General features: G+C 33.2%; 1 protein-coding gene across 2 annotated transcripts in view; it reads right to left on the bottom strand.

The window, feature by feature from the left end:
• The window catches only part of Dach1 (dachshund family transcription factor 1), a 380,594-nt gene that overhangs the window by 107,456 nt on the left and 249,592 nt on the right, over window positions 1–23,546 (bottom strand). The window contains exons 4-7 of one of the 2 annotated variants that reach the window (XM_052190808.1): window positions 21,651–21,806; window positions 21,080–21,252; window positions 10,463–10,598; window positions 8,945–9,079 (exon numbers count right to left, since the gene is read on the bottom strand). In XM_052190808.1, coding sequence (XP_052046768.1) covers window positions 8,945–9,079; window positions 10,463–10,598; window positions 21,080–21,252; window positions 21,651–21,806 — 600 coding nt within the window. The remainder of the gene's footprint in view (window positions 1–8,944; window positions 9,080–10,462; window positions 10,599–21,079; window positions 21,253–21,650; window positions 21,807–23,546) is intronic. The other variant, XM_052190809.1, reaches the window with a different exon arrangement.

The raw sequence follows: 23,546 nt of genomic DNA, 5'->3' as shown, positions 1-23,546 counted from the left end.
ATCTGATGGAGAAATGCAAACTGCTTCCAGAACAGAAGACAACAGGGCTATTATGCTGCTTTGTAACCTGGGTAGAGCCCTTGCAGGGAGATCACTTCATCAACCACCTAGTGAATGCCAGTCTGTGACTGTTTGTGTGGCTGGTACAGAGAATGTGTGTGCATGTGTGACAAGACATTTCATTGCAAGATGACTGCATATGAGGCAAGATTGAAAAGATGCTCTCACGTGACAGACAGATCTTTCCATTTAAAATATATGCTCAAAAGATTTTAAACTGAGGAAAAATATAGTTGTTAAGGGAATATATGTGCATTTGCTGTGGTGGCTCATTCTTGTAACACTAGTACATTGGTGAGTCAGAAAGAATAATCAGGTTCAAAGCCCCCCTGAGGTACATAATACATTTCAGGCTATCCTGAGCTACAGAGTGTGAGTGTGTCTTCAAATAATTGGAAGAAACACATTTAAGTACATTTAATGGAAATAATTCATGCACAATCATCTTCAATTTGTCTTTACCGAAGTCAATATTAAATCAAGTATTCATGTACCAATTTTGTAATGTCTATTTTATACACCTTGAGATATCGCATTGAAATGTATGGCTTGATAAGTTCCTATCATTTTTCTATAAAAGTTCCGATAGCACAGAGTCACTTGCTTTCTTTAGAAACCCAGAACTTGTGTCTTGTTATGATATTAGGTTAATAACAACTAACAACTAGGCCAGCTTTTGGAATTGCTGAACTGATAATGATCATTTTTTGTATGTTTCTAATGAATTTAATCAGAGAATAACAGAAAATGTTTTGTAGTTAGTTGAGAGAAAGCCTACATGCCCATTTGCTAAATTAAAATGTACAAAATAAAAAAGTTAGAGCTCTACTAAACAAGGTTAATTTAATTCAGTTTTTCCAAAATGAAATCACAGTGTGAAGTGATTCTCTAATATATTAAAAATGGTACACAGAGTCTGTAGATCACTTTCATATAAGATCATGCAATGTTTCAGCCAGAATGAACAAAAGTAAAAGAAATCTACATTTAAGCAACATTTTGACAATTTGTTGAATAAATTATAATACGTAATTAATTCATTATGCTAAACAATACATTGTTTTACATTTTTAATGAAGTATAGGAATTATCAATAAATCACAAATAAAGTTGACTTGCATTTGGAACTAGCATGTTAATGGGTTGGTATTTGCTCCCCCACTCTGCCTCACCTGAGGTAATAATAATAATAATAATAGTCGTAGTAATAGTAATAATAAATGATTTCAGGAAGAATACAGTAAATATGTGGAAATAAATCCCTGGAATATGCAAAAATATGTCACTATAAAAATGCCATGTGTGACAGGTTCAAAGGCAGAAATCTTATCCATCAAAGAGGTTCTCCTATAACTTTTAATATATTCAAACATATGGTATTTCAAGTAGATAGATAGATAGATAGATAGATAGATAGATACATACATACATACATACATACATACATACATACATATATACATATGTGTGTGTATGATATAATATGACAAAAAATTCCTCATCAGTTATTTTACAAAGCATTGAAGTATAAATATAATTACAGTTGCAATCATATTCTTCTAACTTTGAAAGTGTTTTATTTTACATCCTGACTGCAATCTCCTCTTCCCACAACCCTCTCCTTCCAAACATTCCTCCTCTACATCTCTTAACAAAAGGGCCAGACTTGATAGATATCAACCAACCATGGCATATCAAGTGTCAGCAACACTAGACACTTGCTCTTCTCTTAAAGCCAAACAAGACAATGCAGAACAGGGGTAGCATCCCAAAGGCAGGCAACAGAGTCAGAGACAGTCACTGTTTACCTTGTTGAGAGTCCAAGAAGATCAAGCTACACAACTGTACCATATGTGTAGGGGTCAATCAGTCCTGTGCAAGCTCCCTGATTGGCAGTTCAGTCTCTGTGTACCTGTATGGTCTCAGGTTTCTTCCAACCACTTTTGGTTGGATATAAAGCACACTCTCTGATATGAAGCCCATGCCTGGTACTGTTTAATGGCCCAAGCCTCTTTTCTGGCTAGGGTAAAGTATTTGTTATCTTTTATCATAGTCTCCATCTACCCAACCCTTCAATCTCCCACCAACTAACCCTTTCTGTTGCATTATTTGCATTTTGCCCTTCATGCTTGCTGTCTTCCATCCTCCTTTCCTTGAAATTCTACGCACATTCTCCCTTACTAGCTTCCAGTCTTCTATGGCTACTCCAATTTCAACACACATATCTTAACGTGAAAACTAATATTCACATACAATCAGGACTTGTGTCATTGTCCTTCTGGATATGGATCATCTCATTCTGGATGGTTATTATGTTTTTATTACCTTGGGAATTTCATAAGAGCTAATTAATATTTCATTGTGTATATGAGCTAAATCCTCAGGGTCCACTCATTTATGGACTATGAAGATTTAGTTCATATACAAAATGAAATAGAGGTATACTAGGTACACTGAATATGTTCATACATTTGTGTACTAATGGCATGTATGTTATGGGAGCAAACAACTACTGTTTTCTTTTTTCAATTGAATATAAAGCCTGTTACACAAAATGGAACTCATCAGGCTTTATATTCAATTGAAATATAAATTCAATTGGCTATTGGTACAATTAACTGCTTCTCAAACCATTGTCTCCATACTTATCTTTAATCCCATAGATTAGCGTATTACTCAACCTTCAACAGAGTGACTCTTTTATTGCAGTAGATGGTGATTACTACAGAGAGTAACAAGCAGTCAATGTGGTGAAAATTAGAGATTATAGAGTCCTCCACCCTAAATGGGACATTTGTATCACAACCTCTTCCACCAAGGCTCAGGAATCGATGAAGAGTGAATGCAGATGTTGTAAGAGCCAGAAGAAGTGAGTATTTACAAAGAAGCAACAGTTTTTTAATATGACCAAACAGTTACACAAATGGACTTACTGTGACTTCTGATGCGTGGCCAAGATGGGTAGAAAATGAAAACAGTCAAAATACCAGCACGGATGTAAAAGAACTCAAGAAGTCCCAGTCTTAGAAGTATGTGTCTCTTGAGGCTACCCATGCTTCAGTTGGTGGCCCTACACCAATGCATATAGAGGTAGCACTGAATGAACTTATTGGGTATGTAAAAATTAAATAGAGAATACATGAATTTGGGCTGAAGTGGTAGAAGGGACAGAGGATTTTACCCAAATGCATTATATGAATATAATAACAAAAACAAACATTTTAATAAAATAAAAAAAATGTAGTTTGTAACTGAAGGATGCTTGATCTAAGTACTTACTAATGCGAAGGTATAAAAAGTCTAATTGAAGGAATAAAGTATATCATGTTTATAAAATGAAAATATTTTTAGCACTATTAATGTTCAGTATGATGAGAGTCTTAAAAGTGCCTAGGATGAAATAATCAGCTCCACGGCCAGTAGAATGTGTCAGTGGGTAAAGACAGGTTTAACCAGGTCTTCTGATAGTGGATGCACATTTCAAACTGTGCTATGTGTTCAAAGTATGAAAACATTGGAGATTCTAAAGAAAAGGGACTTTTAATCTAGACAAATTCATGTTATAACTCTATGAGATAAGAAAATTCTATTATGGTAAAATGTAATTTACTATAAATTACTGCAATGCCAATCTACCATTTTAAAGAATAAAGCCATTTTTTAAGATAAATATCTTAAAAATAATGTTATAGGTTTTAAAATACCATTGCTTAAAACAATGAAAAATATGCAAAAATAATTAAAACATATTTTAAGAAACTTGATATAAGTCATGGTTTGCCAGTTTGGGGGAAAAAAAACTGATTTATGAGACCTGCAGAACAGAATAAATTACTAAAGAAAAGAAATTTAAGTATGACCATGTTTTAATCTGTGTTGGTGGACTTTGAACCTTGTCCTCCAATTCATAGTGTCAAATGAGTTTCTTTTAAACAAGGATAGCAACTTTTGGGAATCTTGAACAGTGCTGGACAAACAGTTTTTACAACGATAATGTCCCATGGCCTGATAGGAGTCTCCATAACAGCCCTCCTCAAATTTGTCCTGCTTCTAAAAATGCCAGTTCCTTGAAGAAGACACTAGGAAGTGAAAGAATTCTATTTCCCAGAAGCAAAAGTAAGCCACATAATATTGATGAAATCAGATTTGAAAGAAAAAAAAACAAATGAGAGAAATATTTTAATTAGGGAAGGGCAAGAAGGGAGGGAAAAAGTGAGCAAAAGGAGCAAGACAAAAGAAGTAACAGAGAAGATGACAAGCAGAAATGTGCCTACTGTGTTTATTTTACACTTTTAGGTCCTAATGCATATTTACTAATTAGTTGCATCCTATTAGAATAATCTAAGGACAAAATTAACTGATATTGAGAGCAAGTGAAGTCCCAACTTGATGTGTGTTGTTGGATATGCACAGCCCTGTCAAGGACCCCAAAGCCTCCTTGTTATCAGATTTTAAATGTCCTTCTCCAGAGCATCTCTGAGAGATGGCAAAGGCCTTCTATCAGCCATTGTATGGATGTCAATAGTCTGTATAGAAATGTTCCCAAATAGCTTTGTCCCCACAGATGGTCACATCCTGAAGACTGCTTCCATACAAAGCCTGCTCCCAAGAGTGGTAGCTAAACCTGCATCTTTATCCAGTGGTATATATTTACCCAATTTCTGTTTATCTGCAATGGACATGCCTTCTCCCTCAACTTATACAATAATGCTTCCTCTCTGTTGCTCTCTCTATAAAATATTTGCTGAGCTTCTGTGGTGCTGCAGTTTCTTCTGCTGGGAGTCAGGACCAACCTAGCCCAGTTTTCTGTGTCTGTGTATCTGTCATGTATTTAACCCCATATCACTCCTTGTCAAGATCCTAAGACCCAAGTCATGAAAGCAGTGAGAGTCAGGTAACCTTGCCCTACTTAATATCTGATGGTTGATTTATACTCAGAAAAAAGAGCCCTGGTGTTTCTAAACCCAGAAAGCTCCAGTCAACTTGCGGTAGTTTTAAACATTAGATGATGCAGATATTATATATATATATATATATATATATATATATATATATATATATATATACTACAACTAATGTCAAGAGCTTATGAATTTGAAAGAGTGACAGAAGATAAGGGGGGCTATATGGGAGGATTTGGAGGGAGAATGGAGATGGGGGAATAATGTAATTATTTTATGACCTTACTAATTAAAGAAATAATTTTTAAAAGGACATGGTAACTGAATTTTGACTTTTCCTTTTGCAGCATCAGAGTTTCATTCAATACATATCTTTTATAAACTCTTGACTTTAATAAAACCTTATAATCTTAATAAACTTTTCTCATTATGTATGGGATTTCCACATGATGTTTAAATGTCTATACTTCTCAATACAAAACAATTTTTTCTCTTTCAGATTTTAAATGTGGTTTAATTAAACCTTCTCAAAGCTTCAGACTCCACTGGAGTCTTCTTTTTGCAAAAAATAATAATGAATTAGAGCAGTTACTCAGCTCTTTGTTTTCTGAACACTTGAGTTTATAAAGCTTCTAACCTTGAACGGAGAGTAACTTTGTTTTTTTATAGCATGTATTATAGACAATGGTTTTTTCATATGGAGGAAGACACACAAGTTCAAAGGTCATTGATGATTAAGACTTTGCACCATAATCATTTGGGGCACAAAATGAATTTTTTTATCTCTGCGAAATATCAATGTTTTCCTAAGAATTATTGCCTTTCGAATGATTTAGTTGTTAGAAAGCAAATTGCACATAAAAAGTTCAAGCTGAAAAATGACATGAATATATAATTAATTTTTCCACAGATTTCTCTAAATAAAGTTACTTGTTCAATAGAGATCTGAGTAGTAAGAAAGTTGCTGGGCTATTGTGAGGGATATGATAAATGGAGTCATGAAAAAAAACAATTTTTAATTTAGCAGACTCTATCAATCTAGAAAGCCCATGAATATTTACAATTAATTCAGTATGCTGAAAGTAGATGAAAGAGATAGAGTTCATCCAAGAGAAAGAGCAACATAAAACAAGGCACTATAATTATAACAACATCTATTAAAATTTCCATGATTTGAAATAAATGGTAGTTTCATATACCCAGTCAGAGTGCTAAACATTTAATTTTGTAGATAAAATATTGAGATACACTTGGGATTTGCTTAAGGTCTTTGTTCTGAGAGAGAAACCATTTAGAAAACCCTAGTGTAATAGTAACTTTAGCAAAACAGTAAGGTTCCATATATATTCATATTTGGAACACTCTATATATAGCCATACCACTAAAGGAAAGATGTTTCTGAGTTTTACCTTACTATTTAAATAAAGTAATTACCATCTTTGGCTTCATTCTTCTTTTCTATTTCTTACTGATCTTCAACAATTCAAATGAAATAGTACAATTACATAGACAACATGGTTTATTTACAATCACTGTAAATGTTCAGTTAACTCAGAACTTATTCATTAAAAGAAAAGATGCATTAATAAGTAAAGAATTTTTACAAGAGAAAAATGTAGTAAATTTGTGAACTTAGGGATATATGAGAAACAGAACATGTCATTTTGAAAAATATTCCATAATAATAACATAATAACTACAACAAATCAGTAGTCAAGATAAACTCATTTTTAATAGATTTATTTATTTTATGTATGTGAGAACACTGTCACTGTTCTCAGACACACCAAAAGGAGGCATCAGATCCCATTATAGATGGTTTTGAGCCACCATGTGTTGCGGGGAATTGAACTCAGGACCTCTGGAAGTGCAGTCAATGCTCTTAACCACTGAGCCATCTCTCCAGCCCCTAGATGAATTTTTAATTCACGGATATTCCTGAATATAAGGCTGAAACATAAGGCTGGAGAGTTCCCCATGACATTTTCTGCTGGGTTTCCATGCTGCAACTATTGGCTGTCTGCACTGTTCCTTTACTACTCTCTCTAGATTTTACATTTTAATCCCCAGTATTTCACACCAATATTCTTGAAAATAATTCTACTCTTGTATATTGATATTCATTGCATATTACCAGTCAAGTCCCCATATCTGTTTCTCTTTAACTTCATTCTATTTATTTATTATGTGTCTCTGTGTGTGCATGCCAATGAATAGATCAGATCAGAGAACAAATTTCTGAGAGTGGGACTCTCCTTCCATAATGTGGTTTTCACTGGTCAAATCAGAACCTCTGTGTATGCAGTGCTACTGGCTGAGTCTAATCTACCAGCTTCTCATAGCTTTTTACATTGCACCAGCTAAACAGCCTTCATGGAAAATTGAGAAAATAGACTCTCCTTTTCTTAAGAGATAACACTTCACCTATACTTTTAAGCAACCCAATAAAATTGTTTGAGCCAGCTGGACTTTTATAAGAGAGAGAGAGAGAGAGAGAGAGAGAGAGAGAGAGAGAGAGAGAGAGAGAGAGAGAGAGAGAGATTTATTCGGTTGCTGACTCTTTGGAAAAAATCTACTTCTTTATTCATATAATGAATTTTACATTAAAATATTAACAAAGAACTTAATTTTATAAATTATTTCCCTAATATGCTAGTTTTCATAATTGTGGGGTACAATATTTTGTATTAAATATGAATGAAACAGAATATATGACATGAATGGTCTTCAGGATTGAAATACTCTTGGAAAATTAGAATTAGAAATCTAAAGGTCCTGGGACTCTGTGAGGGTCCATATATCCACCACCAAAGTTATAATAGCATAATAACCAGTGTGTATGCACATAGGACAATATACAATGAATCATAAAAAAGCTTGTTCAGGTCACTGTTACTCAAATATATTTCCACTTTAACAGGGTGCTGTTCTCATGGATGTTCCAAAGGACAGAGATTCTTATTTGTAAATATTTTAAAACTTTGTAATTTTTAAACACTTGCATTCTTTCCTCCTAAGAGAGTGAGTAAAGATGTAACATATTTTAGGAAAATATTTCCTAAGCATTTTTAATCTTCTCCAGGCTTACTCAACTTCTTTTTTAGAAGTAGTTTTTTGAACTACTTACAGTCTAACTTTCAACACCTTTTGTAAGCTTTATAAATGAATTATTTCCTTTCTGCTGTCATATGTGTTACCAACTTTAAATTATCAATTCTCAGGCAAGACAAAGTATTTCAGTTTATATCAAAAATAAACATGGGCAAAATTTGAACTATTTATATAATATTTAAAAAAAAAAAACCTGACCAGCATGAATTTGAAAAAATTCAGAGAGGTATGGGAGAGTGTGAAGGAAGGAAATAGAGAGTAAAAAAGATAGAAAGTAAAAAGCTGAGGCTGGCTTGCTAGAACTTATTAGTAAAACTCCCGTCTCCTTCTCCTTACTTTTTAGATCACAAGCATACAACCATCATTTTCTTAGATTATATTTTTGCTTATGTTCTGGTGATGGAACTCAGATCATAAGGTTTTCAAGACAAGTCCTTGAAGGACTGAGATACCCACCCTGTTTCCTTCACCCTTTGAAATGACTACGAAGTTTTACTTGAAAATCCCAAAAGACTTAAATATCATCTATCTTTAAATCAAAAAAGAATTTCTGTGATCTGTTTCATGTTCTATCATGCAACGTAAAATAAAACAGCTTTGGGTATATTAAGAAACACAAACAAAAAAATTAATAAATAAAAATAAACATTTTGGACATATAATTTTCTTCTAAACATGTTGTGAAAGTTAAATTGTCACTTACCATTGTGAAACAGGAAAGTAGCAGGTCTTTATTCAGACACCTTTTGTGGAACAGGCCTAGTATTTTATTAACAGTATGCATTTAAAATATTTATCTAGTTTTACTAATTCATAAATAGATGTCACACTCTTTTCCAGAACAGAAGAAAGGGCACAGAATCATAAATTACCTTTTTCAATGTGGATCCGCTTTGACTCATGCCCCATGTCATGGCCAGCCAAATCCCCCTCCTTTGGCCCCGGAAGAACATTTGGGGATAAACCCATCAGCATCTGGTTCATGGACAGCCCGTTCTGATGGACAGCTGTTAACCCCAGAACAAAGAACAAATACAACAACATCAGGAAACGTGGTTGGCATCTATCAGTTGAAGTGCTTTCACAATAAAATCCACATAAATACATAATAACTAAATTTAATATTTTAATCCATTAATAAAATTACTGGGAGATTGATAAATAATGACAATCCTTAAGGACAAGCAGCAAGCACCAGAAATAATGCCACCTTACTGTATTTATTGTCACATAAAGTAAACCTATTTCCATGGTTAGAATTTGTGTCCTGTGGATGTTAGTGTAACCAATACCACTAAAGTATTCAATATTTATTCTAGTGCATCAAGTTCTCTCTTTAGGAAGTAAACTTCCCCCATCTAGAAAGCTTATGTTCTCAACAACAAAGCCCTTAAACACTGTCAGGCTAATGGGAGTGATTTTCTACCTACTTGCTGAAATCAGTATAGTTTTCTGCAACTAAAACTAGCACCATGTTTTCTATCCCATAGACTATGGCATGAATGAATAGTTTCGCTCTTTAAAATGTGGGTTGAATAACTCATTAAAAGCAAAAATATCTATACAATGTAAAATAATACTGTAATAATGCTGACATGATTGTTTTTCTGTGATTTCATAGGTGAAATCTCTTATATGCAGAAGCTGAAACTTGAGTTCTTTGGGAGCTAGAATGACAGACTTCTGAGCGATCTGATGTAGGTACTAGAAAACAAACTCCAGTTCTCTGAAAGAACATCAAGTACTCAACTTCTGAGCCACCTCACCAGACTGAAAATTAAATGTTCTAAATTTTATGTAAAATAAGTTGAAGTCCCGCTTTAAATTGTAATTATATTAGGATAGTATATACTACTTTTTATTCCTGACCATAATTGTAAAATTAAAATTTTATAAATTCATTGATCATCTTAATGACAAAGTATTGAACTTTCCATATTTGCTGTGCTTATGTTTCTATTATATGTACTTGTAAATATCTTTATTAAATAAGGAAGAGTTCTAAAATCTGATGAATTGCAAAAATAGCAGAGTTTTCCATTGAAGAAATGCACTTGACTAAACCAGAAAGGATGTACTTAGGTGTTAGATAGTTGGGAATTGGTTGTGTACTTCAGAAACTCATCTGGAAGATTACTTACTTTTTCTTGTTTCATGGCTCAGATTTTTCTGTATAGTATCAGAGAGAGGATGTTATATCAGAACCTGTTAATGTCGCGTCATCCTTCATAGCATTCCAAACTGGGACACATTATTCTGAGGAATGGCTATTGCTAGCAAGCTTCGGTACATGATGCATTTGAGATCCATTTGGAATGAGAGCATTTTGATTAGAAAGCCCAGCTGCACCTAATAAAGTTTCAGAGGGTGACAAGAAGTATAACACCTACGGATTCTGTCAGAAGAACTCTCGGTCCGCGCCGGGGAGCTGGACACACTGCTGCTGCGGTGTGAGGAGGGGTGGCTGCCAGGCCTTCGGCCCTCCTCCAGAGATGGAGCAGGGGAGGGACTGTCGGGAACACGCTCCTGCATTGCAGAGGGAAAAGAGAGGAAGGGTCAAGACGTTGAGTCTTAATTTCATGAATGTTATTTTTCTCTAATAGAATTAGAAATATGAAGAGGTCTATGCTCAAAAAAGCTCCATGGGGTTTTACCTGCATTTAACAACCACAAATCTCAAATTCTTGCATCCATTTTCATCTGAATTACTGATATCATACACTCTCAAAAAATCAAGATACAAAATTAGTATTTTTACCGGTAAACCACAATGCAGCAGTGGCAAATAGTACTAAGGCATACTTTGGAGACAATCCAAAATATCCCAGTAAGATCACCTAATGAGAAAGTTTTGATAGGACTAAGCAAGACTGAGTTCTGGATAATTATTTGGAGGGCATTTTTACATTTCTTTTTCTACTTTAGCAGGAACCAGAGATCAATGACCACATGCCTTATGGATGTAACAGAGCAGAATATTATCAGAAGATCATTAACAACGTTGTATGACACCACTCTAGACACATGATGACCACAATTAATGCTTTGTGGCAATGAAATATCAGTTAATATTAAAATTATACTCTATGAATTAAATGTACCTCAGAATACAGGCCCCCTTTTCCATTCCTATTTGTAAAATATGTATCAACTGACTTTTCAGACAATCTTGCTATAATGTCTCTCTCTAAATTCTATGAAGACATTTTCTTACTATTCTATGCCCCTCACTCTGAACAAGCTTTGTAGCTGTGCTTTTTAGAGTTATGTTAATATATGTATATATACATATATATATATATAGTGTAAATGGAATTACAGCTTAGTAAATTAAATAACTTACTTAAAATCATACTTTAAGAACCAAAATATTTTCATCTTTATACATTAACAGACACTGATGACCTAGCTCTGTCTCTAATAATCAATATGTATTTGTGTATAGAAACAACCTTCCACACTTAAAAAAAATGGTATACAAGAGATAGAGATAGCTTCATGGTTAAGGACAAGTGGGGCTCTTAGAAAGGACCTAGATTTGATTCCTAACACTGACAAAAGCTCACAACCACCTTCAATTTCTTCAGTTGTGAAGAAAAAGCACTGTTCACATTTCTGTTAAAAAAATAAATAAAAACATCGGTCTCTAGATGGCTTCCATCTGAAAATCATCAGGAAAGATCTTAGAAATGGCTGTTGAGTTTTGTTTCCAGATCTTCTAGTTGACAAAGTAAGGCACCTGAAACCAAGACCTAGGGAAATATACAATGACGTGTGAACCCTTTGTTCCTGGGAATATGAGGTTATATGGTAAAATTGTCTGTGCAGGAGTAATTTGTCAACAGCAGGGAATTCTACTCTGGATAAACCACTGATCTTTTGTGGTTAGTGTCCTTTAAAAATGTTGTGTAGATAAAGGATAGGTAATTTGTGAAAGAGGCAAAACTGGAATTACATATCCATTAAAACATAAAAATACTTTTTAATATTTTAAGACAACTGGCATATCATCGTAAGTTTCTATGGCCCAAAGCAAAATATCCTACCCATGAAGAAAGAATCAAAAATTTCTTTCTACAGATAGATGGATGGATGGATGGATGAATGGATAGACAGACAGACAGACAGACAGACAGATATCAAGTAGGCCAAATCAAGTAACTTTTGTATCACACACGCTTTTTCAATAATTCGCATTGCCAGTCAACATCTTTAATAGATACCCTGAGGTTTCATTTTGCATAGCATCACAATTAAGATGAAAGCAAGTGCCATCATACTCAGGCTTTATTTTAAAAGTCCATATCCTAAACTAATTCCTGATCCATGTCTTAAAGAACAAGATGCAATCCCATAAGAGGTTGCATGGCAAATGACAAAGAATCTATCTGCCAAAACATTATTAAAAAGACTCAAAACAATAGTAAGCAAAAGAAAATTATTATCCATATTCCAGTCTAGACGAAATGCGATGATTTGCAGTAATGATAACTTGCTGAACCATAGCAGTTTTAGCAAGTCTATATGTGGATTGATTTCTGAAAAGGACAATAGTTGAGAAGATGCTGAATTTTGTGACCTCTAATTTCTGCTAATATCTAAATTGAGTGATAGTTTGATTAATATAAGAAACATATGTTCCAACTCAGAATCACTTCAGTTTCACCTAAAAGGCTGAAGAACAAGTCATTGAAAAAAATGATGGAAGAAAATAGCAAGAGAAACACCCACATTAACACACACACACACACATACACACACACACACATATGTATACATACTTATTGTCATATATACTGTCATACATACATAACAACAGTAAATGAAAAACCAGGTCATGAATTTGAAAGAGAACGAAGAGGGGTGTTTGGAAGTGTCTAGGGAGGACAAGGACAGAAGAAATGGTCATACAATTATGATGTTAAAAATGCTCATATCAAATTTTATCAACTACAAATAGAGTTAAATTATCATCGTATCCAAAGGTCATATTTTAGATTGATTTCATAGTATTTGTGTAATTATTATAGAACTTGTGTATGAAGTTTTACAATAATATTTTGAGAGACCGTAAGAACACATTAATGTATTAAATGTAGTGTTGTGGAGAGTCCTGGGGCTCATTGAAGTCGATGTTAATTCCCTTCCCCTGTGAGGGGCTGCGAACAAGGAATGAGTCAGCATTCAGGTTCTGTAAATCTTCTCCCCACCTTAATTTATAAATAAAAGCTAGAGCCGGTGATTGGGCAGAGAAACAGGAAAGAGAAAGAGGGGAAGGTGGAGCTGAAGGTTTGGGGAAGAAGGAAAGAGAGGATGACAGAGGAGGAGGCAGAAGGAAAGCAGAACAGAAGCCTGGGGCTGGAGAAACCGCAAGTGGTAAGGAGCCTCATAGACAAGGAAGATGGAGTGCAGTGGTGCGTCTGCCCAATCTAGGCACACAGCTTGTATTCATATTGAGTTGTGTTTTCATTGCCAGGGCATATTTGGGTTGGAGATTTACCACAACAATGTAGTATAGTAGAGTTGCATCCATAATCAGGCCAAGTTTTCAAAATTCAAGCAACTTGATATTGATTTCGTTTCTTAAAAATTTTCTGTTGAAATTAAAAGAAATATTCTTTGACATTTTGACAAAACCTACATCATTCCCTTCCACTCCAACTTTTCTCTGATAAATTTTTTCTCAATAAAATTTCCTTCCAACTTTATGTGTTCTTATTTTTAAACCAATTGAGTTCACTTAGTACTACCAATATGTGACTGGGTATAGAGAGGGTCAATTGATAGAATATAGAGAGCCTCTCAGGGACCAAATCTCTGAAGAAAACTGTATATTTTCCTGCAACCATGATTATCAATAAAACCAGTTCCTTATTTAGAATTGAAAGGGCCTCCCAAACTCCAAGATAGTATCCCAGACTAGCGTACCTTACCTAAGTTTTGAATTTAATGTCAACTCAATAAAATTGCTATTTATTTGCTTATATAGAAATATATAATATGTACTTGAAAAACGTATTTTATTGAAATAGAAATTTCTAAATTCACCAATATATCTTCTGCAAAGCATGGCATCCATGTTTCCAATATTTTTTAGTCTATCTTATAATAATTGTGTTAGTGGTTTTATTTGCAATGGCACATGTTTATGTTTGGCTGAATAGAGATAAAGGACAATCTAAAAGTTAATCAAATTGTGTAAAAATCATTTGCAATCTGATTTTGCTGCCATAACAAATTTCATAACAAGTACTAATGAAAAGTATGGATAAGCATTGTTCTTGGATATTTAATTCACAAAACCTAAATATTAATTTATAAACTGAAATAGTAATGGCTATGCCAATAAAGCATATTCTTAGTTTCTTTACACATTTTTCATATGAATAGAAGATTATTCAATAAATGTAAGTGTTCCAATCTTCTATGCTGATTTATTTAACTCATAAATCATGTACACATGCCTTTATTCATTCAAAATACCTTTAAAATGTCACAATAACTAAGTAAAAATTGATTAAAGCCTCAATATAAAATATATTTTTAAAACATAGTTTAAAGCTAAGAGAATTATACAAGTTGAAGCATTTAATTGGCTTTCTCATTTGACATTACTGTAGATACTTTTTAAGACGAGAGACTAGTGTGGCAATACATAATACTTTTATTTTAAGAAAATCCTTTATGCAAATGTTATGATTTAAAAGCTTAATTATTCAATTGAAACTTCCTATAAATTGAGACACAACATATTCGTCATTTCACTTAATGTATAATTTCAATCTTTAGAATGTGATGTATTGTTCTTTGAAGAATTTCATTAAAGCAAAATCCATTGAGCAAGTAAGATTTGAATACATTGTTCCACAATAAATTAATTTATTTCAACAGCTTAATTCTTTTATCATATTTATATGCTTGCCTTTCCAGAGTATTCTATAGGATGGAGAATAATGGAGACAGTAAAGAATAGCTTAGAGGAGAACCTTGTAATTATTACTGAAACAAAATAGATAATGAGTTTTATTTAGACATAATAAGAAAGAAGAAGTTCAATATCTTTGGGGGAACTATGTAAACTAGATTTATAATTTCATTTGCTTGATACCTTTTAACCTCTAATCCAGACCCGAGGTAGGACAGAAAAGAATATTATTTAATACTTTGACACACTGTTTTATAGTCCTACATCAACTCCACCAATCAATAAAACACAATCTTTTGCAATGTTCCATCTTTATAAAACTCACCACGATAATAAATGAAAATTTAAGAGGAGTACTCTTTCACCGTAAAAAGGTCAGGCTAATAAAGTAATGGTATAAGAATAACTACAAAGAGAAGGCTAGATACATTGATATAAAATAATAAGCATTGTTCTTTATGATAATGCAATAGCAAAGGTGGAACTTAAAACTATTACACTCATATTGTCACATCTATGAGTGAATATTTTCAAAATTACACTGTTCTACCTACCTGCTCTCCACCAGGAAACGTGAATATATTCTGTGAGTGAGAGTCAATAATCACAACTACTTATATAGATGGCTATTTCACTTAGCTTTAATTAATTTTGTTTTTTTTTTTAATTTGCTTCACATGCCTATAAAACTCTTTATCTTTATTTCAATTAGAGAGGATCCCAGTTGGAAATGACACAGAAGTAGAAAAACATTCTAATGTTAAATAACTCATCTTTATACAACTTCTCAATTACAGGTTGGCATAGTTGGACATTGCTTTCTCTTACTGCATAATCCAAATCCCACACTCCTGATTTTGCTGTTGCCCATATTTACATTGTTTCATTCAGAAGTATTTACTGAATATTATCTCCTGCCAGGCAGGAGATAAAGATTTGAATATTTATTAGAATTTTTAGTAACTTTTTTTTCAACATGGACCATATCTTATTCATTGTAGACTTAGCAAGGGGCTTCATTATTTTCACTATTAAATTCAAATTCCCTCACTCTGAAAACTGTTTTAAGAATATAAATTTTAGGGCTGGAGAGATGGCTCAGTCATTAAAGACTAGACGTATAACCAAAAATATAAGAATATAAATTCTAGTATTCATATTTTGATTTTGGAAAAGGGCTAAAATGACTCCTAAGAGATGCAATGAATAATGTCAACATACTTACAATTTTGAAAACCGATGAGCTATTATTTGAAAACCCTATTAATTTTATCACTTTTACTCAATTTAAACCAACAGGAGTAAGGAATATAATTTTAATTTTGTATCTCTTTTATTCTTCAACTTCTTCATTCTAAAGACCCATTTCTTCCACATTTACATGGTAATACTTTAGTGTTTTATAGGACAGTGTTAACATAAAGTTAAAGGATATCGATAACATAAACTTAATCAAAGCAAGAAAGCACAATATCGTTTTGGGAATTATAATTCATCTTAGTGAAAAATAAAATTCATGTTTGGTTGGCTGGTTGGTTTTGCTTGTTTGTCTTGTTTCCATTTCAGGAAGGTTCCTACTACAGAGCTCAGGCTTTAATTGAACTCACCATCCTATCAGATTAGTACTCACATTAAAAAGAAAAGGCAGAACTCCTTTCATTCTACTCAAAAGATAGATATAAAGGAAGGAAGCAAAGAAGAAGTGGGTCAACTCTTCAGAAGAGTTGGTTCTGTTGCTGTTTGCTGACATTTTGCACAGTAAGGTTTTAAAGGAAGTTTCCAGGTGATTAGGCCCAGTATATGCTCCTACTATACCACTCCAATTATAACATTTATTTGAGGTTACATGGATGGGTCCAAATGATACTTATGATCTTCTATTTCTTGAACCTAACAGATTTAGAGCTGGAGTGTCCATGCAAGTTTGGCCACAAGTGTACTTCATGGGGAGGATTATGTGCCTTCTAGAGAGGAGTATAATATATGCCTTTTATGATACCAGCCGCTGCTGATAATCACACTCAGTATTAAAACCCTCAGGTGATACAATGATGATTTTATTCCTTATTGACTTATTGGATAAAATAATTATATGATCATGAGATTTGATTGATCATTTGTTCATCCTATTGTGACATTCACACTAAGAATGCAGAAAAATACCATTCTCTTTCTATTACTCCTGTTTAGAGAAATAGAAATGGACTGCAAAGAAGCCAAATTTTATAATATTTTAGGTGAAAATAACTTAAAGAAGAAAAGACAATAAAAGACAAAGGAATCTTGTAACAGACTCGTGACTACATCTGGTTAACTTGATCAGGATTACCTGGGAAACTGTCGGTCAAATGACTAATGATATGTTCAAAGAAAATCAAACTACTCATAAGCAACGTGCAATGCTGAATGAATTGCAAATACTATAAATGGTAATGTCTTCATTATGATTCTGGCTTAAAGTAGTGCTACTATGACTTCCACACACAGAAGTGAAAGCTATACATATATAAAATAATGTGTCATGTGCCTTAGTGTTGGAACAGCAAAGACATGAAGGCCAGAAATCCTACTCCAGACTCCATTTTAAAACCACCAACTCTGTCTGTTTCAGCAGGAGCTTTTTCTTAGAATCCTATGATATCATTATTTATGTATGAAATAAAATGTGATTAGAACAGTGATTCAGTCAGAAGGCTTAAAGTAATGGGTTCAAAGAATCCAAAGAGAATCAATTAGCAAAGCATTTCAACCCATTAACAAACTTGCTAATGACAAAAGGAACTGAACTCTTAATTTAGACTGCTTAATTTACTCAGTGATTTAAGATGATAAAGAAAAACATCCTAAAATTTATAAATCATACAGAACAGAGACTCTTATGAGAGAGTTTTAGGCTTTAGCCTTTAAACCTATCTATAGATCCTAAATCAAGGAACTTGAAATTTAATTTTTAAAAAGTAGATAATAGCAGCCTTATTCATACTAGTTAGAAGCTGGAAAGAACCCTGATGTCCTTGAATCAAGGAATGGATATAGAAAATGTGGTACATCTACACAGTGGAATACTACTCAGCTATTAAAAACAATGACTTTATGAAATTCTTAGGCAAAGGGATAGAACTAGAAAATATTATCCTAAGTGAGGTAACCCAAACACAAAAGAGCACACCTGGTGTACACTCACTGATAAGTGGATATTAGCTCAAAAGCTCAGAATACCCAAGATATAATTCATGGACCACAAGAAGGGATACCAAAGTATGTGTGCTTTGATAAAGAAACCAGCTCACATTAGCTCGTATCTTTGTTTTGTTTTGTTTTGTTTGTTTGTTTGTGGATACAATCTGACAGTTTGCATAAGCATTATTGCCATTATGTGTCTATACAGAGGATTTGCAAACTGTGAGACAAAATAAACCCTTCCTTTCTTTCTCAACTGATACAGTCAAGTGTTATAACAATGGGAAATATTACTAAAAGAACATAAAAATCACAATTTATTGTCAATTTATGTTCTGTGACTGATAGACTGTAAAACTACATTGACCTCATTGACATAATAGATTCATATACAGCTTATAATACTTTATCTCTATAAAAATATAGGTCTTAAAGATTTAAGGTAAAACTATAATTGTCTTAAAAAGTATTTGCCCATTTCTTCCTGAAATTTGCCTTACTAAATTCCTTCAGTCCTCCAAACTAGCAACAGTCTAGCAATTTTCTCATTGAGTCTCACTGAAGGTTGCCCTTATAAAAAGAATGCTACAATAGTCTTCATGCAGTTATTTCCCTTGGTATTTAATTTTTCCAATTCTGAAAATCTTCACGATTGAGTTCTCTTCTTTCTCTACATGATTTGAGACGTTTCTTTTGAGCATCTACAATTTTTATCTATAAGAAGGGAAGATCCATAAGAATTTAAGGTATCAGTCCTGTGGAGACCAACTATTTGTTTTCTATTCTCAACACTGTGTGTGTATGGAGCTGTGTATAATTGTTGTGTGCATGTGCTTGTCCATGTTTCTGTGTATATGTGTGTATGTGTGTCTATTGAGTGTGTGTTATGTTGGGTTAGAAACTTTTATGATATTAAGCAAACAGTCTACCAATTGAAATTGAAAGACACCATTCTTACTCATTAATAACCAGTTTTACTCAGCATTGTTTTTGTATATGAAAGTACTCATTGACTTTATACAAACTATTATACATATATGAATATATATGGATGTCCTTTATATGTATGTAAAAAATACACCATATATATATATATATATATATATATATATATATATATATGCTTGCCCCAAAAGATCTTTATTTATAGAATTTAAAATTTCACCTTTATTTACTTTTCTTCTATAATATAATTTTTTCTATGATTTTAGCAACATATAAAATAAAAAGCATTTATATTCAAAGGCCATATTATCAATACCAACAGATAAATTTTTCCCTGATGGAGAAACTCAGATGTTAAGATCCTAGTCTATTTTGTGTTCAGTAGTAAGTATGTCATTGAAAGAAAAAGTATTGGACATTTTATTTAATAACTTAATTAAAAAAGAGAATTTTTATAATATATCACTCCAAAACATGTATTTTTTCTGTTATACCATATATTTTTATTTCTACTCTAGCTTAGTTTCTATAGAATCTTAATTTCTAGTATTACTTCGAAAGCATGAACAATTTATTCACCATGTAAACAATCCTTCACATTTCTATTTTCTCTTCAGAAGCTGTCTTTTCTGCTATGGAGCTAAATCTTTGGTATTTAACATTCCCCTTTCAAGTGGCCTTTACATTTAGAATCTTGTCAAGCAAACCAACTCACAGCCACAATTCTAATTACCCACAGGGGCCCATTTTGTTCAATGTGACATCGTAGTCAGCCATTTTCTTTGGGAAAAATAAAACTTCCCTAAACTACATTTAATTAGCATAGACAAAGTAAGTTTACTAAACAAGATTTGAGCTATTGAGTGTCTTAATATTAAACTCAAACGCTGTGGTTATTAACTAGAATGAGGTCGATTTACTTAGCATGTCAAGGTTTTAAGTGTAAAGTAAGTGCTGTCTGTTAAGGGCAAATGGGCTTTTCAGCACTTCCATGAGGCAGTTGGTCTTCCCTGTGAGAGTGCAGTGGGAACTATCTGCTCTCTGTAATTAATCTCAACCAGAGCAATGTTTTCCATGTCCTTGTTACCATCAGGATTTATACCACGATTCAGAACTTCCTCGACTCCATCTGTTGTAAAACTTCTAAAAATTGTCCCAAGAGACCACAAAGTGGGATATCAGTATGACTTAGTAGTTGTTGGCATATGTGTGAAGACATAAAAATCACTTCCTTTCTTATTCCCCTTTTGGATATTTCCTTCCTGTTTAAATCTCCTACCTCTGCATTCTGAAACTTAGTCTAAGAAACCACATCAATATTTATGAATTTCTAACAATATAATTATGAGTTAATATCTAAAGATACTTCCAGAAGTAAATTAACTTCTTCCACCTACTTACTTCAACTTAAACAAAGGTGGAGTTTTAGAAAGCTGCTTCCAGATTGTAGTATTTTTAACTAATATGAGTTTCAACATAGACATTTTTTGAAAATTGTACACGAATAAAAAGGGTAGCAAGTCAAGTCTCTTGGCATTCCTCTGTGTTTTAATAACCTAGTTTACAATTAAATTTTTAAAGTACAAAAGTCTGTGATCTAGAAATTTTAATCATGTAAATCTATCCAGATGAGAAGTTATAGGATTATAACTTCCTCGGTTTGAAAGTTATATAAGCATATATAAAGGCTTATGACACCATAGGCAGAAGTACAAGCAAACATCTGTGCATGCAAGAGTTCAGAAAAATTGAAGTATATAACTTATTTCCCTATGCTATTTCTAAACAGCAAGAACTTATGGAGCTCATGTGACTCCTTACTATTTGTAGTATTTTTTCTCACTATTTCCTCCTCTTGAGATTTTAGAAATTTGCTTATGGAGATAAAAACAAACGGAGTGAGGGATGGTAACTGAAGATGTCCATTCCACAACAACGATATGAGACAGTTAGTTACCTTAATCACAGATGTCTCCACCCTGGATGGAGGACTCTGAACTTGTGCTGCTGCTGCCATATTTGCAATGGTGCTAAGGTGGTTCATCTGACTCATTGCCATGGTGACAGATGCTGGAGGTAGGCTGACAGGAATTAGAGGATGAGGCATCATCATAAAAGGAAGTTCCAGTCCTAAAAAAGAATTCAAATAGACCATTACTGCTGTGTTGAGGTTAAAATCACCAATGACATGTCATGAAGAGTTAAAACACTGAAAAATATTCTAATTGTGACAGTCAAAAATAAAAACAGCTAGTTTATTTGTATATAGTAATATTCACTCATGGGAAATTAAGCCTACAGCTAACTAGCTTGGTGCCATAATTCATCATATCAATTTTTATGTGTTTAACAAATAACCTGGTCTTGGCTTTATGATTCCTCCTGGCAATGTACCAGTTTTAGACATGCTACAGTTTTGATGAACTTGACTGTGTGAATGCACTATATTATTATTATTATTATTATTATTCTACTCATAAAAATAATTTTTAAGCTACCACTTTTAGTGCTAAAAGCTGCCATCGTACCATTTGGCGGAAGGTGGCTGTGCTGCAGATGGTTGAGAGGATGGCTAACTGGAAGGCTATACGCTGCAGGCATGCGGGCATGTGCAACAGGAGCCTGGGATCCCTGGGATGGGGGAGAGTGCAGTGTTTCCTTATCCCAAGAACCACCACTGCTGCCTGTGGGGAATGAATATAAATTATTTGGATATAATATTAATCCAAATCATCCAAACACTAATTTGATATGAGATCTGACAAGGTTTAACATTGGGGAATTTGCAAGTGGGCTTGGAGGGAAGTGAGCTGAAATCAGACAAATTTCACTCAGCTGTGCTTTCTCTCATTTTCTTTTGTAGACAGGATGTTGAATTTCAGAAAAGTAATATTTTTTGAACCATTTAACCTACTTGTAATGTCTAATCTTTTTTAAACTAACCAACTTAATAATATTAAATCATCTTTACTGTATAACTAAATAATTCCTCCTTTGTACCAAAGTAGAACAAAGGTTATACAATGTATTGCATTCCTTTCAGTAAATGGTAACTTGATCAACACTGAGAGTTAATTGTGTGGCTTATTTCAACCACAAAAACAGAAATAATTTTAATTCATAAGAACATAACTTAATTAGGCATAAAAATAGAACACGAAGCATCACATTAGGAAACAACACAATATCAAAACAAAATAAAAGAAGTGTGTGAATGAGGATAGCATTTGCTTCCAAACAAAAGGAAATGCAAAATTTGAATAATAACAGTACCAGAGTCGGTTAACTGTCTGTTAGAGGACAAACACTTCAATGTTCAGGATAATGTCAGAATAATCTAGGTTTTAAGATAACTTATAAGGGTTCCATAGAAAGATTTTATAAATCATGTTTTCAAATTAGTTACACAACATTAATGCATTTCTCCAGAAGATTTTAATATGAAATTATAGATTTAACTTTCTGTTACCTCATGAATTCATTTTAAAATAGATACTACTCCCATAAACATGGAAACAGCAAAGTTGGTAAAATTCCCATTTACTACTGTGGCTCCACTAAAAGCTATGTTGTAAAATCTCTATGACATACTTTTCAGTGAAGACTTAGTTACTGCCATGATATTTTTCCCTTTACTTCATGAAGACAGTTAAGGTTCAATATAAATTCAAACTCATTAGCTCAATACTGTCTGGATCTCAGAGTAAATTGTTCAGAAGTGGGTAATGAAAACTCAATATAAATTCTTCAGCAATCAAACAAAGCAATTTTATTAAACAATGAAAAGAATCAATTAAATGGATATCTTTATTATCTTTATTATTTTACAAGAAACTATGACAGCTTTTAGTTTAAAAACGTTTATAGCTTTGAACAGAAATGACTCACATAAAAGATATTTCATCAACCTGCTCCCACACTTGGATACAAAAGTTCATTTTTGTATTCAATAATTTTATATACCTTACCCCTCTACATCTGACTTTATGACACATATTCCAATCAAATGTGAAATAACTGTACAAATGTGAATTTCTCAAATGTTAAGAGACTACTAGGATAAAACTCTTCAAATAACCTCATTTTGCTTCATTTTATCAAACTATGCACAAACACAGTACCCATTTAACACACATTAAATATATTTTGAGATAGTAAGTTTAAAGGAAAGAATATGACCTAAATTCTGATTAAATAGATGTACAAAAGATAACACTTATTTTCCCCTCCCTGTGGAACCACAGTTTCTTAGTAGGGGAGCAGCTCTGCTGTCACAAAAGTATTTTCCTAAGGAAATTTCTAATGCTACATTAAATTTCCCACGATGTAGAAGGTTATTAGCCATCTCCACCAATCATCATGTATTAAACACACATGATGCTAGCTCATTTATATAATAAATAGAGCAAACAAGAACAAATCTG

The sequence above is a fragment of the Apodemus sylvaticus genome, chromosome 8 (assembly GCF_947179515.1).
Source record: "Apodemus sylvaticus chromosome 8, mApoSyl1.1, whole genome shotgun sequence".
NCBI classification, from domain to species: Eukaryota; Metazoa; Chordata; class Mammalia; order Rodentia; family Muridae; genus Apodemus; species Apodemus sylvaticus.
This window is presented reverse-complemented; position numbering and strand designations above follow the sequence as displayed.